Raw genomic sequence first — 24,421 nt, 5'->3', positions numbered from 1 at the left:
GCCCCACAGAGTAACACAACTAATCTGTTCAATCATCTAAAAAAAAAACATCACACTTCAAAGTACGAGGAATGCGTCAAGGCCAAAGCTAACGTTGCTTCCCTAAATCCACATCTGTGTCCATTTGTGTAAATTTTTCATTATTAAGCATTAATTCCTATTGAAAGTTTCATTTTGCACTGATAACTGCTGGATTATTGTTTGTTTAAAAGTAGAACAATACAAATACAGATTTTTTCCCTAATATGATGAATAATCATGATTAATAATCGCGATGACAATACTGATCAAAAATAATCGCGATTAATAATCGCGATGAAAATATTGATAAAAAATAATCATGATTAATAATTGTGATTAATAATCATGATAACAATATTGATCAAAATAACTGTAATAATTGTGCAGCCATAATCTGAGCTTCAACATTTCATAGAAAATAAGTACGACTTAAAAAGAAGCGTGACATTGAATTAGTTGACGAGTCCACAAAAAACACAACCTGAAATCAGTGGGTTATCTACCAAAATATCAGTATTTTGCATTAGCCCTTTTAAAACCAAACCTTCTCTGACATTTTAATAGTCAAAATTATAAAAAGAAAAAGTCCATTTTGAGGCTAAAAACAAAGCTTTTGTTTCAGCTTTCTCCTAGAAACAGAAGCCACTTACTTGCACTGTCTTTCCAGGTTCTGGCAATCGAACCCATCATAGAGACACCCGGCGTTGTTGCACTGCGAGTCGCACTTCCCGTCGTTGAAGTACTTCCAGCACTGCAGCGAGGCCGAGCAGTTCTTCCACGGGTCTTTGAAGTTGAGCGAACAGTCGCCGTTGTCCCAGCCACAGGCGTGGTTGTTGCACATCGCGTCGCAGAACTTGTTGTGCTTGCGCTCCTCGCACTGCGGGATCTCGCAGGCCACGTCCACCTCGGGCGGCGGCGTGATGTCGCGGCCGGGCCCCCCCGTGGAGTTGGGGTCCAGGAGGTGGCAGCGGAGGCCGTTGAAGTTGGCCGGGCAGGTGCACTTGTAGTGAGGCGCCTCCGACGTGTCCTCGCACGTGCCGCCGTTGTAGCAGGGGTTTGAGTTGCAGGGGCTGTCGGTGGGATACTGGCACTCGGGCCCCGTGAACGACGGCGTGCACAGGCACTTTGGGCTCTTCTGGCCGGAGATGCAGGTGCCTCCGTTGCGACAGTGGAAGCTGCCGCAGGCCTGAGAGTCGTACTCACACGTGGAGCCGGTGAAGCCCTGAAAGAAATAGACAAGAAACGTGTGAAGTTTGGATCGTGACTGGAAGTTAAGGATGTTTACTGGAGGCGGGGGTGCACACGTTCTTCCTTCTAAGCCTTTTAAACCTCTTCAGATCAGCAATTTAGATGCAAGTGATCAGCGTAAAAGGTGTTAGATCTGATCTGGACCACGTTTGGAGGTGGTCTGGGTCACATTTGTCCACACTCCTTCCTTTCCTGAGTCACGTTAACCTCCCAAGTCCTGAGCTTTAGTTTGTTGTGCATTTTGTATTTGTAGGTTGGATTGGATTAGTAGGACCTAAGAATGTCCTCATACGTGGACACGGGGACTATTTCTCTGTATATTACAAAAAAAGTCACCAATATGTAACAATTCATAAAATTTATTATTATTTTAATACCTTAGTAACGTTGTAGCTCGTTACCATTGACAGAATTTTTTTAAATTTCTGCATCATATTAAACTAGAAAAGTTAAAAAACATAAATAAATAAGTTTCAGCTGTAGAATCTGATAAGGTTTTGTACCTAATGACTTGTAGACACGACTTGCGTATTGATGCATTGCTACCACCAGATGGCAGACTAAAGCGTCCACTTATGAGGACATTGGGTCTAAATGAAAACTTAATGTCCACATGAGAGGACGCAGGGTCTCAGAAGGTTAAAGACCTCCCAACTCAACAAAATGCATATTTTTGTCTCTCTCATTCAGAATAAAACAAACATACGACAGGACACCTAAAGAGGAAAAGCAACTTTGTGAACTTTCTGTCGTTAAATCAGAATGTGATTAATTGTTGATGTCAATGTAAAATAAGTCCTGTTTGGTTAAGAATCGGTTTCTTTGTTAGGGGTTGGGAAAAAACATGGCAATATATCCGATACGATATCGATTTTGAATGAAATAAAGTGCAATAAATTGGAAATGGATTTGAATTAATATTGTTTTTTGACTCAATTTGTCCAGTGAATTATCACTGTCATCTGATGTCACCTGTATTTTAAGTTGTATTTAAAACTTGTTAGTGAACTATGTAGAATATTGCATTGTAGTGCAATATCATGATATCGCAATAATGTATCGTGACTCAAGTATCGTGATACGTATCGTATCGCAAAGTTCTGGTTCGTGTGGATGACGCAATCACAGACGGCCATGAATCAGTCAGCATCCTCAAAGTCAAAGGTACAATGAATCATTAAAGATCAGTGTGTGTGTGTGTGGGAGTGGGAGTGAACTCACAGGAGGACATTTGCAGATGAAGCCGTGTGGAGTGTTACTGGCGACGGCACAGGTCCCTCCATTACGACAAGGTCTCCCCTTACACCCGTCAAACACCGTGTCGCAGCGCTGACCTGCACAAAAAGCAGCATGTAGAATTTAAAAAAGAAGCAGTTACGTTCGACGTGCTTCAAAAAATCAAATTAAGCTGCGTACCTGTGTAGCCGGTGCGACACTCGCAGCGGTAGTTGTTGGTGAGCTGGACGCAGCTCTGCGTCCCCCACGGGTCGCAGGGGTTGGACAGACACTCGTTGACGTCCCCCTCGCAGCGCTCGCCCACGTACCCGGCGGGACAGTCGCAGTGGTAGCCCCCGACCCTGTCCACGCACTTGCCCCTGTTGAAGCACTTGGGCTCTTTGGTGACGGGGTCGGTGAACGGGTTGCAGTCGTCGATGTTGATCTCACAGTGAACTCCTGGAGACGAGGATGAGATCAGCGTTTTACTGGCGACGTTTCACAAAAGATATTCAAGTAAATGAAAAAAAAATGTGTATAAAAGTGTGTAAAAATGTCCCTTAAACTACCGACTATGACGTCACCACATATTGCTCATGTCTGGAGTTGCAAGAAACATCAGTAACTATCTCTTCACACCAGCAGGTGGCAGCAGTCTACATGTAACCTGTATTACTAAAATATATTTAAAAATATATGTATAAAAAATGTCTAATCAACCAAAGATTGAGGCTAACGGAGCCTGGACGTTTAGCCCCACCCAACTCTCCGCTACCTGTCACTCAAAGCAGGAACGCCCATAATTATGCAGAACATTAAACCTTAATAAAAAAAAAATAAACTAAATGAGTTAGAAAAAAGTTCGTCCCCAGTACAGTTATCATGAAATAAACAATTTTTTGTACCAGGCTGTAAAGTTGGACTTTTTTAACGTGCAGCAGCGATGCTACGACATTACTTAAAGCAAGAAAAAAAAAAAACGTCCCATCAGAGAATCTAATCTGGCGTTTGGATGAATTTGCAAAGTGCAAAAGTCACATAGAAGATATTAAGTGCAACTTTTAAAAATTAAATTGTATTTGTAATTTGTCCACTAGGGGGCGCATTGTTCTTGCTGCAGAGCTGCAGAGACTCAGAGATAAACAGCTGATGGCAGCAGTGAACTGAAATTACACTTCATTTTCTTAAGAAAGATTTTTATAATGTACCTGTTCTTTGCGCTAAAACAAAGGGAAACATTTTAAGTTATTTTATTTCGTTACTAGAGATCAAATTATGTCTGTATATCAGTGTCCTCTCAGGATAATCAAATCTCAGCTGTGTGTAATGTGTAAAAAATAAAAGGAAATAATTAAGGGAGTGGTGCTTGGATGTTTTTTTAGCTCTTTAAATTTCCCATCACTTGATGCGTAAGAACAACAGAAACTGTCCGGGAAAATGTGTCTGTGAGGAAAAATGTGTCTGGAATAATAATATTTGGCTGAATCATGAAATCCTGCAGCTGCTCCATCTCCAACAACATGTTGTTGCCTATTTTTTTTTTTTTTTTTTTTTTTGTTGGGAGACACCCAACTCCACTGCCACTTAGTGTGACCCCCACAGCTCACACACCTCCACCCTTCACGTCTGAGGGAAAAAATCAATGGTGCACTTGACAAGTAAGAGGAAGAGACGGAGGCAGGGACGGAGGTGGAGGAGATCTGATGCCCTTTAAGCTTTAAGCTCTAATTAATGAAGCACGGAGACGGACGGAGGCGCGAGGAGGTGGAGGAGGTGGAGGAGGAGTGTGCGTGGGGTCTGCTGACCTTGGGTTCCCCGGGGACAGGAGCATTTGTAGGTATTGATCAGGTCAATGCAGGTGCCCCCGTTCTGGCACGGCTGGGAGAGGCACTCATTGATCTCCACGGAGCAGTTCGTCCCCAAGTAGCCCGGCATGCACTGGAGAAAGGGGAGGAGGAGGAGGAGGAGGAGGAGGAGAGGAGGAGAATCAATGTCTGACATGAAACAAAGATGGAGTTCTGTTTACCTGGCTCTTTTCTGGCCAAGGCCAGCACATCCTCTACTCTGAGGGAGATTAACACAACCCAGATGTTTGCTTTCTATTTAGAAAGAGGCGTCTTCATGAGGGCTGCACGCTTTTAATTCAACATTTTATGTTACAATCATGAATAAGAATTAAAAATTTGTACAAAAATAGGATTATATCTGATCTCAGCTGGTGTCTGCTGTGAGTTTATTTATTTATTCTTTTCAAATTGGATGAAATGTAAGTAAATTTCTGAATTAGAGACGGATGAACTTTATTGATCTCATGGGAAATTGAATGTAGGTCAAGGGCTCATACAGATAAAACCCAGAACTCAACGAGAGCAGATGCAATAACAAGCAACAAATAGAAAAATAAATAAGTTAAGTCATTAAAAACTAGTTTTAAGGCCTAATTCTTGAGACAATACGGTTAATAAAATGAATAAAAAATAAATAAAAAATATGTCATCACTACAATAAATAAAACAGAATAAAATATATCAATTACTAAAATATATATATATAGAAATGGGAGGTAGCTTATAGAATTAAGTAATAATTAGAGCTAAGGTAGCTGGATAATAATTAAATTATATTGATTTATGGAGAAGTGCATGATTTTGTTTGTATTTTTTGTCTGCATCATGTATGTATACGTGTATGCATCTATACACATGCATGTTTGAAATAAAGTGTTTGAGATCAGTAAAGCTAGCAAAGACTTTGTGATTTAAAAATTCAGTTTTAGACCAGATTTCGTTCCTCTGAGCAGAGAAACATGAAGGAAATGATTTTATATATGAAACATAAGCTCAGTTTTGTGTTTCCTAACGTTTGCAGCGTTTCCCTTAGAGCCGCTACCTTGCAGGTGTATCCTCCCAGGAAGTCGGTGCAGGTGGCTCCGTTCTGGCAGGGGTTCGGGGTGCATTCGTCCACCTGCTCCTCGCAGTAGCTCCCGGTGTATCCGATCTGACAGTGGCAGTAGTGGACGTTCCCCGCGTCCAGACACTGGCCCGAGTTCCGACACAGGTGGGCCACATCCACTCCTAAACGGGGACGTGATGGAGGTGTTTAAAACGTGCTACGTCACGGCAGAGAAGCAGAAACAGACTCTAAAAACCCTCCCATCTCACCTCTCTGCTTGGCCGCCACCTCACAGGAAACGCTCGGGACGTCGCAGTAAAGGCCGGTCCAGCCGGTCTGGCACTCGCAGCTGTAAGTGGTGCCCCTCTGCCAGCAGGACCCCCCGTTTTTACAAGGAGACGAGTCGCACCAGCGGACCAGGTTCTGAAATAATTACATTTAACAATGATCGGATGGATCGAAGCTCAAAGGCTGCATGAAGGTTTAAATGGAGCACAGTCCTCACTCGTGCTTTTACTTTGAAAACGAGCTTCCAGCTGCACAACTACCACCATCTATAAAGGAAGGCCCCAGTCTAGACACCTTTAACTCCCATCTCACATCCCTGATGTCTGGTTACTCTGGAATGGAATGAACATTGCTAAGTGCAATAAGTTTAGGTACTTTTATTCTAATAATGTGGAATAGGGCTATGTGCAATAATAGATTATGTACAATCTGGATCTTGGTTATTTCTCCTTTCCTGTCTTGGTCACTAATCAATGGATACTTTTAGAAGTTCTAGGTTTGTTGCAGCTTCTTATTCTGCTTCATTTAGACCTGCTGTCCTCAAACGTGGACACTTTTGTCTGAAATCTAGTGGTAGCAAAGGGTCAGTACATTCATTCATTCATTCATTCATTCATTCTATAGTTGCTCACGGGACAAACATGGACAAAACCTCATCATGTTTTAAGATTGAAACTTGTTTGTTTATGCTCTTTAACTTTTCTAGTTTGGTATGATTCACAAATGGAACAAATTCTATCAATAGTAACGAGCTTCAGCGTCTCTGATTAGCAAGTACTCGTTTGAGGACGCTGGGACTTAATTGTACGCAACACAGCACAGTCATGTTCAGGGATTGAAATAGTGTTTGATTGGTGACTTCATTGTATTACACAATGAAATATTTTTTTTTCCCCCCCAAAAACTACTTCCCGTTCAAAGATGATGCTCAGTTTTTATAGTTCTTAGTTTCTACGAATCACAAATATCTTGGAGAAATTAAAACAATAAAACTATGGGTCTCAGGAGGTTAAATAAAAAGAAGATGAGATGAGTGAATAAAGTTAACTCCAGAGCTCAGGGCCCCGCCTCCGTCCTCCTACCTGACAGTTGAGGCCGGTGTATCCGTGCGTGCAGGTGCACTTGTAGGTGCCGTAGCTGTCCTGGCAGGTGCCTCCGTTCAGACAGGGCTTGGAGTCGCACTCGTTGATGTCGTGCTGGCAGTAGCTCCCCGTGAAGCCCGGCGGGCACAGACACGTGAAGGTGTTGATGCCATCCACGCAGCTGCCACCATTGAAGCAGGAACTGTGAAATAAAACAAAAAAAAGACACAAATGGTTAGAAAACACAACAAAGCTGCACTAAACCGACTCTCCACCAGAGGGAGCAGCAGCGGAAGAAGAGGCAGAAGAAAATGAACCTGTTGATCCATCCAAAGATTTGAAACATATATAATATTTATTATGGTCTTACTCTGTCGGTGTAGTTGTTTGGGAGTTCACACAGTTTCTTTCACCTCCCTGAACTCTCACATGCAACAATCAATGTAATATAGGATGCGCAATAAGAGACGTCTCACTACACTGATGCAGCTTTTATGTCCATTCTGTCCTTTCTAAAAACCTTGTGCAATATATGTTTACGACTGTTGCCAAAAAAACTATATATATTATATAATTTTTGTATATTTTCAATATTTGTTCAGTGTTAGTATTTTAACTTAGCTCGTAAATCTTTGTAAATTATACTTTCTTTGCACTATTTTGTATATAATTGTGTTTTCTTTGCACCGAAAAGGAGAAGCTCTCCGACAATAAAGGGCATTCTATTCTATTCTGCATGTTTGGACTCTTATTCTGTGACGTGCATCTTGCAGGAGGCTCGTTGTATGTTTTCTTTTCTCTCTTTCGGCCTTTGAGCGGCGTACCTCTCGGTGCAGTCGGGCGTGTTGTTTTCGCAGTGGATTCCGCTGAAGCCCGGGGGGCAGGTGCAAGTGTAGCTGTTGACGCAGTCGGTGCAGTTGGCTCCGTTTTTGCACGGGTTGCTCTCGCACTCGTTGATGTCCTCCTCGCACTTGGTCCCGCGAAAGCCGGGCAGGCAGGTGCACAGGAAGCCGTTCACCTCGTCCTTGCAGAGGCCTCCGTTGCTGCAGGGATCTGTGGAGGCGAAAGCAAACCCGGGTTTCGATCTCCAGTCTGCACCTCTGATCGGCGAACACATCTGAGAGAGGAGGAAACTCAGGAACTTACTGGGTTTGCAGTCGTCCACGTTGGTTTCGCAGTTGCGTCCGGTGAAGCCCGGTTTGCAGCCGCAGCGGTAACTGCCCAGAGTGTTCTGGCAGGTGGCTCCGTTACGACAGGGATTCTTCACACACTCCTTGATGTCAACCTCACAGGTTTGACCTGAGATGGATGGAAACGGGGACAGAGAGGAAATATAAGCAGCATGAGATAGAGGAGGCAGAATGAATGTTCACATTTGTCATCAGAAAGTGGACATGGGTCTTCTGAGGGTGTTGAATGTTGTTAATGGGGGGGGCCTCTGTGGATCATCCCACAGATACTTGATCAGTTTGGGATCTAGTGAATTTAGAGGCCAGGTCAACACCTTGTGCTGTTCTTCATGTTTTTTTGAGTTGTTACTAAAACACTTTTGTGTGTGTGTCTGTGTCAGGCTGCTGCCATCAATGGGTGTCATTGCTATGGGGTGGGAGGTGGGCGGGGCTGGTCTGGTCTAGGTGGGTGCTACATGTCTAAGGAACATCCACATAAATGAATCCCAGGTCCAAAAGTTTCCCAGCAAAACACTGAATTGTTACAAGATGGTTTAAATGTTATTCACGTCTCCTGTCGGTGGTCGTAATGTTGTGGCAGATCGCTGTGTGTGTGAAAGTGCTCTGAGAATTCTAAGAGTTCGGATCGAGAGTTTTTGCTTGTGCAACAAACCATTTCCAAATCATTGGATCTGAATTTTAAATGTAACATTTCGAAAACTTGAGTTTTTTTCTTTTCTGGGAAAACTGTGAGGCCTCACATTTAAATAAGTCCTGGAGGGAACACACACACACACACACACACACACACAGACGTTAACGATTACCTTGCCACCCCTCAGGACACACACAAGAGAAGCTGAGGTAGTCCTCCGACTCCTGACAAACTCCTGCGTGCTTGCAGGGCTTCGAGCTGCACGGAGCCATCACGGTTTCACAGTTTTCTCCTGCAACGCACCAAAGAGAAATTCATTCACTGCAGAGACAAACATGTGTACAGCTTTCACCGAGGGGGAGGGGGGGGTCATGAACTTGGAGATAACCCAACCCAAACGGACACCGAATCGTCTTTCGGGGCCGGTGCTATCAGATGATTTTAGCCAGGTTCTGTCAGTGCTAGAGGCCCACAGAGGCATTTCCCTATCTGTTTCCACACACACGGCTTCGTACAGGAAGCCGGGCGCTGCTTTCCGGCCATTGTGAAGCCGTTTGCTGTTCTGTGAGACAGGAAGCAGGCAAACAGGAAATGTGTCAGGCACCCCATTCCCACCCCGGCACAGAGCAAGAGACTTTTATTATTCAAAGTGAAGTGTGGTGGATTTTTCCAAAAAAAAAAAAAATCAAGACAAATCCAAGAAAACCTGCCCTTAGCCTTTTCCGTCGCTATCTGTCCGGTCAAATAATAAGAGATGACATGAAAATATTCCCCAGCTCTCATCGGGGACGGTTTGGGATCCTAGACCAGTGTCTTTCGTGCTCTTTTGCGGAAGTCTTGCGGCTGAACTTTACTCGACAGCTGTTTCATCCGCCGTACATTTTTCCTCTTTTTCCTCCGCTGGAAACTGAACTCCCCGGCTAGGAAATACCAGAACAACCAGGCCAGGCCATGGGCGTCTCACACATTCTCAAAAATATTTTCATACCCGTGTACGGCAGCGCGCAGATGCACTTGTAGCCGGCGACGCCGTCGATGCAGCTCCCCTGGTTGAGGCAGGGGTTGGAGGCGCATTCGTTGATGTTGGTCTGGCAGTTCGGTCCTGTGACGAAACAAAATACTTCAGCGAAGATACGCAACGCTAAACCTCGAAACAAACAAAAAAAAAAGAATCACACACTGACCGGTGAAGCCAACGCGGCAGCTGCAAACGTATCCGCTGGTCATGTCCTTGCAGGTGCCCGAGTTCATGCACGGGTTGGATTCGCATTCGTTGTTGTTGATGTCGCAGTTTTTACCGCTCCAGCCGGAGTCGCACAGACATTTATAGCTGAGGAGGAGAAAAGAGAAAACCACGGTGTCAAACGTCCGCCTGCTTCATTTGCTTCGTTCATTCTCGCACCGGCTTTCAACGCCCTGCGACCCTCACCCGTTGATCTTGTCTTCACAGTGGCCGTGGACGCAGGGGTTGCTGAGGCACTCGTTGACCTGGGAGAAGCAGGTGGCGTCATGGTAACCGTCCGGACACGCGCAGGTGAAGCCGTTGACGCCGTCGACGCAGGTGCCGCCGTTGTGGCAGGGGTTGACGGCGCACTCGTCGATGTTGACGTTGCACATGGGACCTGCAGAAAAGAAAAGAGCGGGAGAGAGGGTTCACTTTCTGAAGACGAGTCGACTCCACCGCTTTAGCGTCGACTCGTCTCTGGTCACATGACAATAGGGCCACGCCCCCTGAGTGTCAGTAAATACAGAGAAACCGGGGAAAAACATGGATTATCAGAACAAATTAAGGACAACTAGGTTCGAAAATGATCCATATGAACTAGTATGGATCTGGAAAAGTGGATTAGCCTCAGTTTCAGTTAGTTTTAGGTCATTTAAATAAAAGATGCCAACGCTAAGAGCTTTACTGAGAAGTAACGTTAGCCATGATGACGAAAAGTGATCACAAATATTCAGTTTATTGTTTTATTGTTATTCATTGTTGGAATTGAAATAGTTACTGTCGGCCGCCATAACTACGACAAAACAACAACATCCACAAACTTATCTGACAGGACTAAGTACTACTGCAATTCATCTGAAAAGACATCAGCTAATGCTAACGCTAACAGAGTCACGGTCCAAATCCTCTGGACGTCAGTCAGTAACAACTTCACCAAACGTCCTGGATTTCACTGTTATCAGACTTTCAGCCTTTAGAGAAACACACTGTGTGGTTCTATTAAATGCTGCTGACGGTGCTGAGGTGCTGCATGTTTTTATACAGGCTAGAGACGTCACTTAATCACAACTGCGCCATATTGGCAGGAAAGTGCGTTTCTCTAATAACTATCCCATTGACAACTGCGAGCAACTAACTAATTAAAGCCAGAATAATCGGGGACAAGCAAAGTGGAAACTCGTTTAATAGGATTCACAAAGATCCTGCAAGAAACGTTTTTCTCTCGTGTCACTTTCTATCTATATTTTAAAATACAGAGCAGTAACTTATACAGCTGCACACAAAGCCGTGTATATATCAGTGTGACATACTGAACTGATCTGTTTCCAGCTTTTTCCGCCTTTGTCGGCCACTTGAAGCATCGACGCCATTCAGGCCGCTGCCACACATGGGATAAAGGCAGCCATTTAGCTTTTAAAGCAGGGCCCGGGCCTCGGAGCTTTTAAAAGCTCAACTTTCAGGAATCTTTCAGGGAATCTTTTCTCCTGCTCGAATCCCCCACGGTGACTGTGTGCGTCCTGTCTTTGTGCGGGAGGGCAGCCTGCGTGTCCCGACAGCAGCAGCAGGTTTGGGAGCGACAGGGTGGAGCTGGAAAGTGACACCGGTCGAGGCCTCAGAGGAGCGTGTGCACCCGCTCGCCATCTGTCCTCCCACTCCCACTCCCACTCCCACTCCCACTCCGCTACCTCCGATCCTGCACCTCAAACACTCAAACAGGTCACCTGAGTTTAACCTGAGCGCTAATAACCTGTCGGAAGATTCAAGATCTGCAAGGATTTTATAGATATATGCATGCATGTGCATCATCTAAGGTCAAAGGCTGCACGCGCTAATGATTTCAAATCTATTTATTAGTAAAATACAATTTAGTTCATGTCAATAAAGACTCATTGATTCAAAGTGAGACGCTACAGGTGTTTAAATAATAGATATCACCATGAAACAGTTGATTACTTACATGAATACAATCATTTTTTTTGTATTACAAGTTTTCTCTGAATTTATATTTAAATATGCAAATTATGAGTTATTATCTACTTGAATATGCACTAATTTGCATACATTTACAGGACACAAATCTGAATAATGGCTCACAGTGTGAACTTTGGTTCACAAAGTGAAGGTCACAGTTTCCAAGATTCCCAACAAGTGGGAGTAAAATGTTCCATAAATCAGGCTCTGGATGATATATGAAAAATTAGTTTAGCTTCAGATCGGCCTTTCTACTTTCACGACTGCTAATACAAAGGATATGACCATATTTGGAGCCGACAGACTTCTGCAGGTGAAAAAGAGCTTCACAACGGTTCCTCATATACCAGATAGAGACGAGGCTACAGTAGAAAGACGACTAGGAGGAAATTAGAGGCTCAACAAGGACAAAGCGCAGTGAAATGAACACATAAATGTGCATTTTGACCTGTTTTGATCTGTTTTGTTTTGTAGTTGCGATTGTTCCTGATTATTGTGACGATAACTGTTTGTCCGTCTAAACTTAAAGAGGCGGCTTCATGTTTGCATGCACACACAGACTTGTGTCCAACCCTAAATCTACCAGTTCCTCACCGGTGAAGCCCGGTTCGCAGGCGCACTCGTAGCCGTTGATCTTGTCGATGCAGGTCCCGTGGTCACAGAGGTTGCTCTTGCAGTCGTCGATGTTGATCTCACAGTTGCTTCCTGAAAAAGCAAAGGTTTGGTCACGTCGGAGACGTCGGGAGCCAAACTGGGGTCACGCTCGTGGGCGGGGAGCGCCGTCCTCACCTGTGGTTCCCTTGGGGCAGTTGCAGACGTAGGCGTTCTCTCGGTCCTGGCAGGTGCCCCCGTTCCTGCACGGCTGGCTCAGGCACTCGTTGATGTTGGTCTCACACAGGCGGCCGGTGAAGCCGGGGCGACAGTGGCAGCTGAAGGAGGCCAGGCCGTCGATGCAGGTGCCGTAGTGGCAGGGGTTGGAGTAGCACTCGTTGACGTCCGTCTCGCAGTGCTGTCCGGAGTAACCTAGGAAACGAGGTGTTCTGTTTTTAGAAGATGAAATGATCCTGAAATGATCGGTGGAAAGTTGAACTCGTCTCAACTGTGAGGTGAAAGCCTTGGCTTGGAGAGTTGGAGGTATTTTGTTTTAATATTTTTGTGCATGTTTTACTTAGAAATATTTAAGGTTACCTAAGCAACCAGAGGCTTTGATGCTCACTAGAGAGCTCAAATTTTCTTTTAGACCTTTTTAGTGAACCTCACCTACAAGGATTCAGTTCTGAGGTCGTACGATTGAGGCAACAACCAACGTAAATGAGTGATATCGTGGATTGGCGTGTTTTTTTCTGCAAGGACAAATTCACCACACTGACACTTCCAGAGAGCTATGACAGCATGAAGATCTAGCTCCCTCCCTCCATGCACAATCAACATTTTTATGTTCTGCATGTTTTACTAAAGGTTAACTAAGCAACCAGAGGCGTTAATACTCACTAGACCAAAATCCAGCTGCAAAGCAATGGACGACGAGCCTGAACGAGGGGACTTCATAAATGACTATTTACGAGCTATGAGAGCATGAAGATCAAGCTTTCTCCATGCACAATCAATATTTTTGGGTTCTGCTTGTGTTTTTCTTTGAAATATTTGAGGTTACCCTGTAGCTCAGGGCCTTCAATGTTCACCAGTGGCCAAAACTTAGGTTAAATTCCTATCGACTATCAGGCGAAGTGACTGAGGCAACAAACCCAAACGTTTACATCCAGGACTCTAATCGTTCCTACGACCAATTAGAGTGTGAAGATGTAGCTCCCTCCATGCATGGCCAATATGTTTGTGTTCTGCATGTTAGAGACCAACGTCGAGCTGCAAAGCAACGGACGACGAGCCAGTTGCCTTATATCTGAACGAGGGGACTTTATAAATGACTGTTTATGAGCTATGAGAGCATGAAGATCAAGCTTTCTCCATGCACAATCAATATTTTTGGGTTCTGCTTGTGTTTTTCAGGGCCTTCAATGTTCACCAGTGGCCAAAACTTAGGTTAAATTCCAAACCCAAGCGTTTACATCCAGGACTTTGGTTCCTGCGACCAATTAGTGTGTAAAGATGTAGCTCCCTCCATGCATGGTTAATATTTTTGTGTTCTGCATGTTAACGTTCACTAGAGACCAAAGTCGAGCTGCAAAGCAACGGACGATGAGCCAGACTTCAGAAATGACTCCATCTGAGTACAAGCATGAACTCATGTCAATACTGAGGCAACAACCAAAGGGAATGAGTGGTATCATGGATTGACGTGGTTCTTCTGACAGTTGGAGGGTTTTTCTTTTCAGAGAGTAGTTATGACAACATGAAGATCTATCTCCCTCCATGCAACATCAATATTTTTGCACTTTAGAAATGTTATCGAAGCTTCCAGAGCTTCCTGAACGGGAAGAGGGAGGCTTCAAATGTTTGGCCTTCTAAGACTGACTTTATAAATGACTCCATCGACATTTTATTTCATTTCTTTACCTTCAGTGCACTCGCAGGTGTACTTGTTGGGCCCGTCTGTGCACTTGGCGCCATTTTTGCACGGCGTGCTCGCACACTCGTCGATGTCGATGTGGCACAGCCGCCCAGTGAAGCCTGGTGAGAAACAAAAAGAGGCTCTTAGTGTTTGCATGTGTGTGTGTGTGTGTGTGTGTGCATGGAGAGAGTCACGGCTAATGTGTTTTCACCGTTTTCAAAACCAGCGCTGCCCCATAATCCCGAGAATCCCTTTTTCTTCAAGAGCTCTCGACAAATCAGAAATCTGCATGTTAATTAAGAACGGTGCAACACTGCGTCGAGCTCTCTATTTTCCCCCTTTCATTTCTTTTCAGCGTAACTTCCAAAAAAAGGGGAGAGTCGGGGGAACCAATTGGTTTAAAGCAGAAGGAGGGAGCGAGGGGAAAGGAACGAGGGAAGAATGAAAGTTGCGAGGCCTCCCGACCAAACAAAGGACGGCCTGTCCGCTCAGACCCAGCCTGTTGCCTCCTTTGTCCCCCGACGAAAACTTTTTCCATCACAATGCGCATTCTCCCGTCTTGCTTTCACCCCCTTCACCGCCGGCCCCTCAACTCCAAAAAGGAGCCAGCTCGACCTTTGACCCGCCACTATTCAAACTCATGTTCATTCAAAATCAACCAGCAGGTTTTCTCCAGAGTTATTCTCATGGCAGATATTCTCTTCTCCTCTTCTGGTCTCGTCTCAAGGTCCAACGACTACGGGGACGTCGTCTGATGAAGAGATAAAAACCCACGACGTCACAGGAGCTCACAGGTGTTTCGAGCTGAGACGAGACTGCTGCTAATCCGGTGAGGAAGTATTTGTCTGGAGCTGATTTCTCCCGCTGGACTGAACTGGCTCCAAGGCAATGAATGACACGATAACTAGAATAATAGCGGAGACAGTAACGGCCCTTTTTGGTATTTCAAGTTTTAAATAAAATGAAGAATAAAAATAAATTTTGTCCATTAAAATATGAAACTAGAAAGAGAAGTAATGAAGAAACCAGTGGTTATTTGATTCATATAAAAAAGTCAATCGAACATAATAATGGAGCAACAATAAAAAAGTAGCTCAACAAATCTTCTTATGCTGCAAAACGTGATGAATTCAACCAGCTCCACAAAACAAGAAACCGTAAAAAGTGACTTTAGGGTAAGAATGAAGTTATTATTAGTGATACAGTTTGTTAATTACTGCAGCCTCTCAGGTTTGATACTGTTATAAAAATGAATAAGTAAAATAACTTGATGCAAGTGGCTTCAAAACACTTTTTATGTGAAAATAATGTTAAGCTAACTCAAGCTAGCGTTGCAAATGTAAGCAGATGTGTTTTTTCCTCTACGTAACGTTAGCTTATGGTTAGCTAACACCGGTTATCCGTTAGCTAACACCATTAGCAAGGGGTTAGCTGTAAGTCGACCATGCACCGATAAAAATACTAAAACTAAGACAAATCTTTGCATTATTTTATCCCGTAGATCGAACAAGAGAAGTCTTTGTTTGGTTCAACATTAATTCTGTAAGTAAAGTTAATTTAAATAACTCAATTTGAAACTAACAATAACAAGAGGCTTCAAAAGACTTTTTATGTGAAACTGAAATGTTTGCAAGCTAAGCTAACTCAAGCTAACACAGAGATGTGTTTTTCATCTACCTAACGTTAGCTCACAGTGCTAACACCTGTTAGCCGTTAGCTAACACCTTTAGCAATGGGTTTTAGCTGTAAGTCGACCAGAGGTAAAGTCAATTTTACTTTACAAAAATAAATTGACTTTACTTACAGAACTAATGTTTGCAAAAAGTTGCATCATTCTGTTCTTTTGGTCGAAACAGGGTGGATGTAATTTCAGACTTTCTGACTCGAGGTATGTGGTTTGTCTTTAGACCTGGGTTTGTTTAGACCTGGACCAGAGACCTGGACCGGTGTCACCATGGAGACGACTTCCTGCTTCTCTGGAGGACAATACGTCTTGTTTATTTCATTGTCTCTGACTTGTTGCTCTTTTATTTTTTAAGTCACGTTAACAGAAAAGAAAATTAAAAAAAATTTAATCCACGGAATAAAACAAAGTTTTCATCTTTAAAATTTTTGGATTTAAAAGGAAAAGAATTTGAATCAAAAGACAAAAAATCTAAGAAAAATGCAAATAAATAAATAAATAAATCATGAATGAAATGACGGCTTTTAAAGGAAGCCATCTTTAAAAAAAATATTTAAAAACAGTTATTAATGTTGGTAAATGCTTAAAGATTAATTTTGTTCATTTAAAATAGATCTGTAAAGAAAGAAATATACGTATTGACACCTATTAAAGTAAGTTTTTATTAGTGGTTTTCACAATAATTATGTGTTTTAATACGTATAACACAAACTATATGAGCTCGTGGGGCAAAAAACAATGATAAATTGAGTGTATTTTGTCTATTCTCTTTTTATTTTTGTAACTTTGTGCAATACATGCTTACACTTTTGTTATAAAATACAATATATATTTTATAATTTGATGCGCATTTTCAATAGCTTTTTTAGTATTTTAACTTCAGCTTGTAAATCTTTTTGCTCTGTTTTCTATATACTTTCTATATACAAGCTCTCCAATCTATTGTATAATGACAGTAAAGGGCATTGTGTTCTATTCTATTCTATTCTATTCTATTCTATTCTATTCTATTCTATTCTATTATTAGATTTTGTGTATTTAAAGTGACTTGTGTGAGCTCTGAATAGACATGAGGATGATGTAAGATTAAATTAAACGACAAAATATACAATAAAGGAACCAAAATAATCAAAAAGTTGGACTTCAGGCTGATGGGGAGGGGTGTGTGTGTGTGTGTGTGTGTGTGTGTGTGTGTGAGTGTGTGAGTGTGTGTGTGTGTGTGTCTGTGGGGGGGGGGGGTCACTTTGAGTTGGAACCAACCTCAGAGGCACAAAGTAAAGTGTTTATTTGCCAGGATGTGATACTAATGTTCAGTTTCCTCGCACTTGAGACTATAATAATAATAATATATATAAAAAAAAAAAAAACCTCTGGAGGAATTTCACCTCCCCTCCTCCCATCCATCGCCGCCCCTTCCCTCCCTCCCTCCATCCCCCCCACGCCCACCACCCACCCCCCCATACATGCATGCGTACACAAAAGGTGAAGCAGGAATGAACAGGGGTTCACACCTCAGCATCCAAAGAGCGGATTTGTCCCCGAGACTCTGCTGGAATCACACATTTCAATGGCTCTCAGCGGGGTTTCCATGGCGATCCCATGTACAGAAATGAAAAGTGGTGGAGGGGGGGGCGTGTGTGTGTGTGTGTGTGTGTGGGGGGGGGGGGGGGTCCCCTTCGCTTTGGGCCTCGCTCGCAACAGGGACAAATTTACATGTGAAGCAGCAGGACGGTTGGAGCCCCTCCCCTCGTTCTCGCCTTCCTGCTTGTGCATAACGGTCTCAAACATTTCTACAAAAAAATATATATATAAATAAATAATAAAACACAAAAACCACCAACACCACGACGACGGGTTTGTGCAATTTCCTCACACAACCTTCGCTCGGTGTCACAGCGTTCAGCCGTTAAGCTCCCGTGTTCACCCGTGTTCCTCCTCTCTGTTAATTCTGAAGCTTCCTCGTTGGGATGTTCTTTCTTTCCTTTCTTTCCTTTCTTTCCTTTCTTTTCTCTTTTCTTTTCTTTTCGTTTTCATCTTGAACCGGAGGAATCCCGAGGAGTCTCTCCTCCACCCGGGCCGCCGCCGCCGCCTTTGATCCACCCCGACTCTGAGCTTTGCTATTTTCCTTTTCACTTCCACCTCAATGATCCCAATGAAAGAATGCAAAACAAAAAGAAGAAGAAGAAGTCTTTCTTTCTTTCTTTCTTTCTTTTTTCTTTTCGTGGAAGATTCAACATTCCTTCACTCCCCGAACAAACCATCAACACCTCTGAAAGAAGCTGCATCTATTCTTAGCTTTTTCGCTACCGTCGGGGTCTTTGCACAACTTTCTGCTCGATCATCAGACTTGATAAAAAAGAAGAAACTTGTTGGTAAAGTTCAAACTTCCCGAGGCGGCTCCCTATAGATTTTATTTTATTTTTTCTTTATTCTGCTGCGTCTGTGCCGGCCGCCCCGGGTCTTTGTAAGCCTCCCGCCTCGGGGCCGGGATTAGCGCCCGTCCACCGAGCTGTTTGTGAGTGTTTTTTTTTTTTTGTGTTTGAGAGGAAGAGAGAGATGAGAGATCGACCTCCGTGCTCCCCCCCCCTCCTCCTCCCCCCCTGCCCCTCCCATCCTGACCTCACGCCCTCCCTCCCCCTCCTCCTCCCTCCCTCCTCGGCGGTACCTCACCTGTGGGGCACTGGCAGAGGAAGGCGTTGATCTTGTCGATACACTTGCCGTTGTTCAGACAGGGGCTGTTGGCGCACTCGTCCGTATCGATCTCGCAGAAATCCCCCACATAGCCTGGCCAATTAGCAAGAGAGGAGGGTGGGGGGGGTTAGACACAGAGTGAGAAGAAAGTTCCTCACTACCACCGCTACTGCTGCAACCGTGGGTTTAGATTAGACGTCGTAATATTAAAAATCCTAAGAATTGGCAGAAAGTTGGAGCTGATCCCAACACTGAATATTCGCTTTGATTGTTGGAGAAAACAAGAAAACAAGAAAACAAGCTGATAATTCAGTGAAATGAGCCTTAATGACGATAAAAGACAAAAAATATACAGCAAACAGTGATGTTAGAGACGACGGGTAATTCTCAAAACCGATGATTCATACTTTTCTGTGATGGATTTAATTAGTTAATTAGTTTTCTCTCTACGTTTGTGTTTCATGTGGGATGAACTAACTCGTCTCCATAGTTACGTCTGAGCTTCACTTCACTCCATATAAAAGGACATTTTACACTTTTTCACAGCAAAATTCTGAATTTATACTAAAAAAACACGATATTTTTAACATGTGATGAGCCCATTGATGCTGATGTTACCAACGACCTGTCGGTGTTTAAATCGTTTAACGTCTGATTTTAATGATTTCATCCCTGGTCTAAACGGGTGAAGGACGTCTCCATGTCTTTGCGTCCTAACATCTGTCCAAAGAGACGAAGAAACGCAGAAAAGACATGGCCGACTGACAGGAGGCAGAGGAATAACACGACTTATCAGAAATAACTAGAGGTCCACATGTAGAACAAATCCCACGCAAATATTTATTCCCACACTAGACACCGTGTTTGCACAGGACTGGTTTTACCTGAGGACTCTAGTCTTAATCTCATGCAAATTAGCCACGTCTGTAATTTGTAAAAAAAAAAAAAAAATGATTTGTGACTTTTTTCTTCCCTATTTTCATATAAGAATTTAAGAATCATGTGCAATATTCCTCCTCATCCACTACATGTACATATATATTTATACCTGCTGTTTGCACGTCTGTATCCTTCCCAATGGTAGATGTATGTGTATAAATTCATTTTATAAAATCATTTTTTTGAATGCTGCCTTGTTTGTAATATATCTTTGTATATTTTATTCTTTAGTCCACCCATATGTGTGCTGTCTGTGTGGGTGCTGAAAGTCTCTGCTGCTTATCTGTTGTGAAGTCTGTGCTGTAAAATCAAAGACGTCGCTGCGTTTCCTTTTCCTCCTTGAAATGTGTAAAAACTGGTGATGGAAACGCCCACATTTCTAAAAACCTCTCAAATATCTAAAGCTAAAACACTTTTCCGCTCTCGTGAGGTGGTTTTTCACACGTATTGATGTAAAAGTTTATCACCGGCGTCGTCTTAATTTGAGGTTTATCTTCATGAAAGTGAAGTCTCGCTAGTGTGATGAACACTTTTCGGTAGAAACATAAAATTTCAGGAATATCCTTTTATTTTGCAGAAAGCTGTGATGCAAACGCAGCAGAAAAAAGCTAAAAACGTGGCCGTGTTCGCTGTAAACGGGCCTGAACGCGTCGTCCCACCTGGCATGCAGATGCAGCGGAAGTTTCCTATCTGGTCCAGGCAGGTGGCCTCGTTGAGACACGGGTTGGACATGCACTCGTTGACGTCCAGCTCGCAGCGCGGCCCCACGTAACCCCGCTGGCACCGGCAGTGGAACGAACCCTTGGTGTTGATGCACTCGCCCGCGTGCTCGCACGGGTTGGAACCTGTCGACAGATTAATTGGACGTCCTTCAGCGAGTATGTAAAAACACACATTTTTTACCGCGGAGACACGACAGTGGGAGGATCTGGTGGAAGGAGGAGGAGGAGGAGGCTTTAACGCTGCTCAGCGAAGCCAAAAACCAAAGCATCAATTGAGCGATTACAGCAATAACACCCCTGAGGCTGTGTTTGCTGAGATTATGTCTACGTAGGGAGCCTCTAATGACAGGAAAGAATGAGCTTCAGCTTGTGTGAAGACGATTCCTGAATGTGGGTAATTAAACAACGAAAGCAGGAGAGAGCTTTACCCAGCGAGCACTCGTCCACATCCTGGTCGCAGGAAGGCCCGAAGTATCCCATGGGGCAGGTGCACACGTGGTTTCCGGTGATGGGGTTGGTGTCGCAGTTGGAGCCCTTTTGACACGGGTTACTGATGCAGGCGTCGTCCAGCTGACACAGCAGACCTGAGACAAACACACACAAACAGCCGGCGAAATGGTCATCAACACGTCTGGGAACCACCGAGTTTTTAAACTTCTCACACTTTGAATGTTTGAGTAAAATAATTTCTTGCATCTTCTCCATAAACGTTCAGTAAATGCATTAAAGAGCACGAGAGAAAACAATTCAGTCTAATCACAACACCCTGCATGCAACACGATTCTATAAACGTGCTATGTGCATGTTATTTAACATCTCCCCCCGGACCCCGTCCTTCAGGTTGGACTCCTTCTGTCTTTGGATTGTCCCAAGAACGAGGTTGAAGCTGCAGCCCTCAAACTCTCTCCAACCAGTGCACATCAGGCCTGTTTATAAACACTCGTGTCTTAACACTCGTGTTTTACTCTTTGGTTTCTCTGTTTTTTTTTAAATGTGCTTCATGAATAAACGGTGAAGAAGGAGGAGGAGTGTTGTGTTCAGCAGAAACGGGAACATGGCTTCACATGAGGTTGTTCACGTTTGTGTCTTTAAATGGGAATAATATGAACCTAAGTGACCATCAAAGTTAAAAAGAAAGAAATATTTAAACCTGGAACCGTAGGAAAAACCAAAGATCAGCTTCATGAGCGTCACAGTTTTAAGACCAGACTCTACAGGTGAATAAGGTAAAATATTAAATTAGATGTCACCATGAAACTTCTCCAGTTGATTACTTACATAAATACTAATTTGCACACGTTTCCAGAACAGAAATCTGAATAATGGATAAAGTGAGGTTCAAAATTTCCAAGATTTCCGAGGGATTTATCACAAAATACTGTCAACATTCGAAAAAACATAACTTTTTGCCATGTTTTTAGGAGTAAAATGTTCTATAAATCAGGCTCTGAATGATATATGATAAATCCCCTCTGTAAATACCTGCAGAATTTATTTAGGAATAAATCTGGAAGGTTTGGTTTGTGTAAATGATACTGAAGTGGAGATTTCTGGCTCAGAGCAGCAGAAAAACTCCTTTTATAGTTTTATATCATTGTAAAATCATGGATATTTTTTACTGGAAACCACCATGAACCAAAACCAAATCTACTCAAATCCTCCAAAACACAACATATAATCATATCAACATGTATAATATCAAAATATCAGAATAAATTTTCAATAAGTTCATCCAGTGTGAAACATGAATGATGATCCACTGCTGATCGTCTCCACCTTCGTCTCCTTTTACCAAAGACAGTTTACTTCTGGATGAACTCAGATGAGTCTGACTTCTTGTCTCGTCTCCTTCATCTGCCTTTTCTTTCAGTTTTCTTGATAATTTCAGTTGCAATTTTCTTTTTATATCAGACTTCACTGAATTTTTAAATGTTGCTCGTAGATAAACAAAGAATATCTGGTCACTTTTGAACCAATCACGTTGTCAGAAATCAACACCAACCAATGAGAGTTTAGCTTCAGATCAACCTTTCTACTTTCACGATTGGTTTCCAATATAAAGGATGTGACCATATTTGGACCTGACTGACTTATGCAGGAGATAAAGAGCTTCACAACAGTAGCTCATATGCTGGAATAGAGACGAGGCGACAGCAGAAAGACGACTTTTAGGAGGAAATTAGAGGCTCAACACGGACAAAGTTTAGTGAAATGAACACATGAATGTGCATTTTTGCCACTTTTATTAAACTAGTTTGGTGGAAGACACGTTAATGAAGCACCTGCTCCACAACAACGTGAGCTTGTGCTTGTGTGACCGGGCCGGTACCTGTGCGTCCGTGGGGGCATTCGCAGTAGAACGAAGCCACGCGGTCGTAGCAGGTGGAGCCGGGGCTGCAGGCGGCGCTGGCGCAGTCGTCGATGTTCTCGCTGCAGTCGTCTCCGGCCCAACCGTTCACGCACACGCACTGGTAGCTGCCGTACGTGTTGTGGCACGTGCCGCCGTTCTGGCACGCGTTGGGCATCAGCTGGCACTCGTCCACGTCCTCCGTGCAGAGCTGACCTGAGAGAGGACGAGACGGAAATATTAAAGCGCCGGCGGCATCGCTGGCACGTGACCTGGACGTCTGCTTCATCAAACCTGTGAATTCGGGTTTGCACTGGCAGTTGTAGGTGTTGACTCCGTCCACGCACGTCCCCCCGTTCTGGCACTCGTGGCCGGGGCAGTCGTCGATGTTGTGGTTGCAGTTTTTGCCTGTAAAACCTGAGAGGAAACGAATGATTTAGTTCAGTTTCTCCTTCCTCCCAGTTTGAAAACAACATGTTTTTTTTTTTTTTTTTTTTTTTTTTTTACAACAGCGGGAATGAAAGTTCTCTGCAGTTAAATGTGGTCAACTGCCTTTTTCCTTCCCGAGAAGGAAGAAGGCAGCTGTGGCATCGCAGAGGTTTGTGGCGAAGGCTGCCATGTAATGACATCCACTCTGCTGCGCTGTTACACAACAGGCGACCGCAGGACTGAACAAGTGGAACGTTGGGTTATATAAAACGTAACGGACGGTTCAGTGCAGACTTCTGGTCCAATTTATGAAAAACTCGGTGGGAAGCTTAAATGAATTTCATGTTGTTTTTTTGCAAACTGCTCCATATATATATATATAGACATGACATGCATGAAGGATGTTGGATGTTGTGGCTGCCTCCTCCACATCCCTGGTTTCTTTGTGTGTTTGTTTTTCTAAACACATAAATGTTTTGGCTACAGAAGATTCAGTTCGTTCTGTCGACTCGCTGTTTCCACTCCAGAACTATCAACACAGAAATAAAGATTAACAGCCTGGAGTTTATGAAAGCGTCAGAATTACATGCATGAAAAAAAAAAAAACGATGAACGCAGGACGTTCCCGGTCGGTGCAGGAAAATGATGAAATGATCGGGTTTTGGCTGAATCCCTGCGGATGGAATCATTTATTTTAGGTCTGAGGAAAACCAAAACTACATCCCACTCGCCTCAAACTTCTTCTTCTTCTGTTTTAATAACGGTTGGCGAGAATGAAAGCTGCCAAATATGAAAGTAGAAGAAGAAGAAGAAAGTGTGACTAAACATTAGGGACGGGTCCTGATACTGGTACCATGATGCTAACGGTGCCAATGCTAACGGTATTAACCAGGCTGATCTGGGTGCTTCATTGAGTTTGTTATTAGCTTAGCATCCTTAGCTCTGTTTCTCAGTTTTTCTCCTGCATAGATGGAAGTGAACCTTTAAAATCTCTGACGACAGACGTTTGTCTAAAGATGCAACAACGGAGGAAACACCTGGAATTACATTCAACATCTGATCACACATAGCATTAGCATTAGCATTAGCATTTTATTAAAAGACCAGAAATGTAGCGTCTCTGATGCCTGAAAGACCCCACAACACTGGTTTTATTAGTAATATTATTATACTGGTTCATTTATTTCTCAGTCTTAGTTGTATTTATATTATTTAAATTAATATTCTGTTCAACTTGCACGTCACAAAATGTCTTAAAAATAAAAAGGTTCCGTTTATGGACAAAGTTTTCACTCTTTAAGCTCCGGTATCAGATAAAACCTGAACCGTATCCG

At 43.3% G+C, this 24,421-nt stretch overlaps 1 protein-coding gene across 1 annotated transcript in view; it reads right to left on the bottom strand.

Annotated features, from left to right (window-relative positions):
* LOC125011769 (neurogenic locus notch homolog protein 1-like) overlaps positions 1-24,421 on the bottom strand; it is a 53,827-nt gene that overhangs the window by 10,115 nt on the left and 19,291 nt on the right. The window contains 21 exon segments of the mRNA XM_047591086.1: positions 672-1,243; positions 2,491-2,603; positions 2,686-2,943; positions 4,290-4,422; positions 5,374-5,558; positions 5,646-5,799; positions 6,747-6,948; positions 7,571-7,799; positions 7,893-8,045; positions 8,743-8,862; positions 9,559-9,672; positions 9,755-9,900; positions 10,000-10,192; positions 12,361-12,471; positions 12,556-12,789; positions 14,281-14,394; positions 18,630-18,743; positions 20,249-20,434; positions 20,740-20,895; positions 22,641-22,874; positions 22,953-23,075. Of these exon segments, the coding sequence (XP_047447042.1) occupies positions 672-1,243; positions 2,491-2,603; positions 2,686-2,943; positions 4,290-4,422; positions 5,374-5,558; positions 5,646-5,799; positions 6,747-6,948; positions 7,571-7,799; positions 7,893-8,045; positions 8,743-8,862; positions 9,559-9,672; positions 9,755-9,900; positions 10,000-10,192; positions 12,361-12,471; positions 12,556-12,789; positions 14,281-14,394; positions 18,630-18,743; positions 20,249-20,434; positions 20,740-20,895; positions 22,641-22,874; positions 22,953-23,075 (3,844 nt within the window).

The sequence above is a fragment of the Mugil cephalus genome, chromosome 8 (genome assembly GCF_022458985.1).
Source record: "Mugil cephalus isolate CIBA_MC_2020 chromosome 8, CIBA_Mcephalus_1.1, whole genome shotgun sequence".
NCBI classification, from domain to species: Eukaryota; Metazoa; Chordata; class Actinopteri; order Mugiliformes; family Mugilidae; genus Mugil; species Mugil cephalus.
This window is presented reverse-complemented; position numbering and strand designations above follow the sequence as displayed.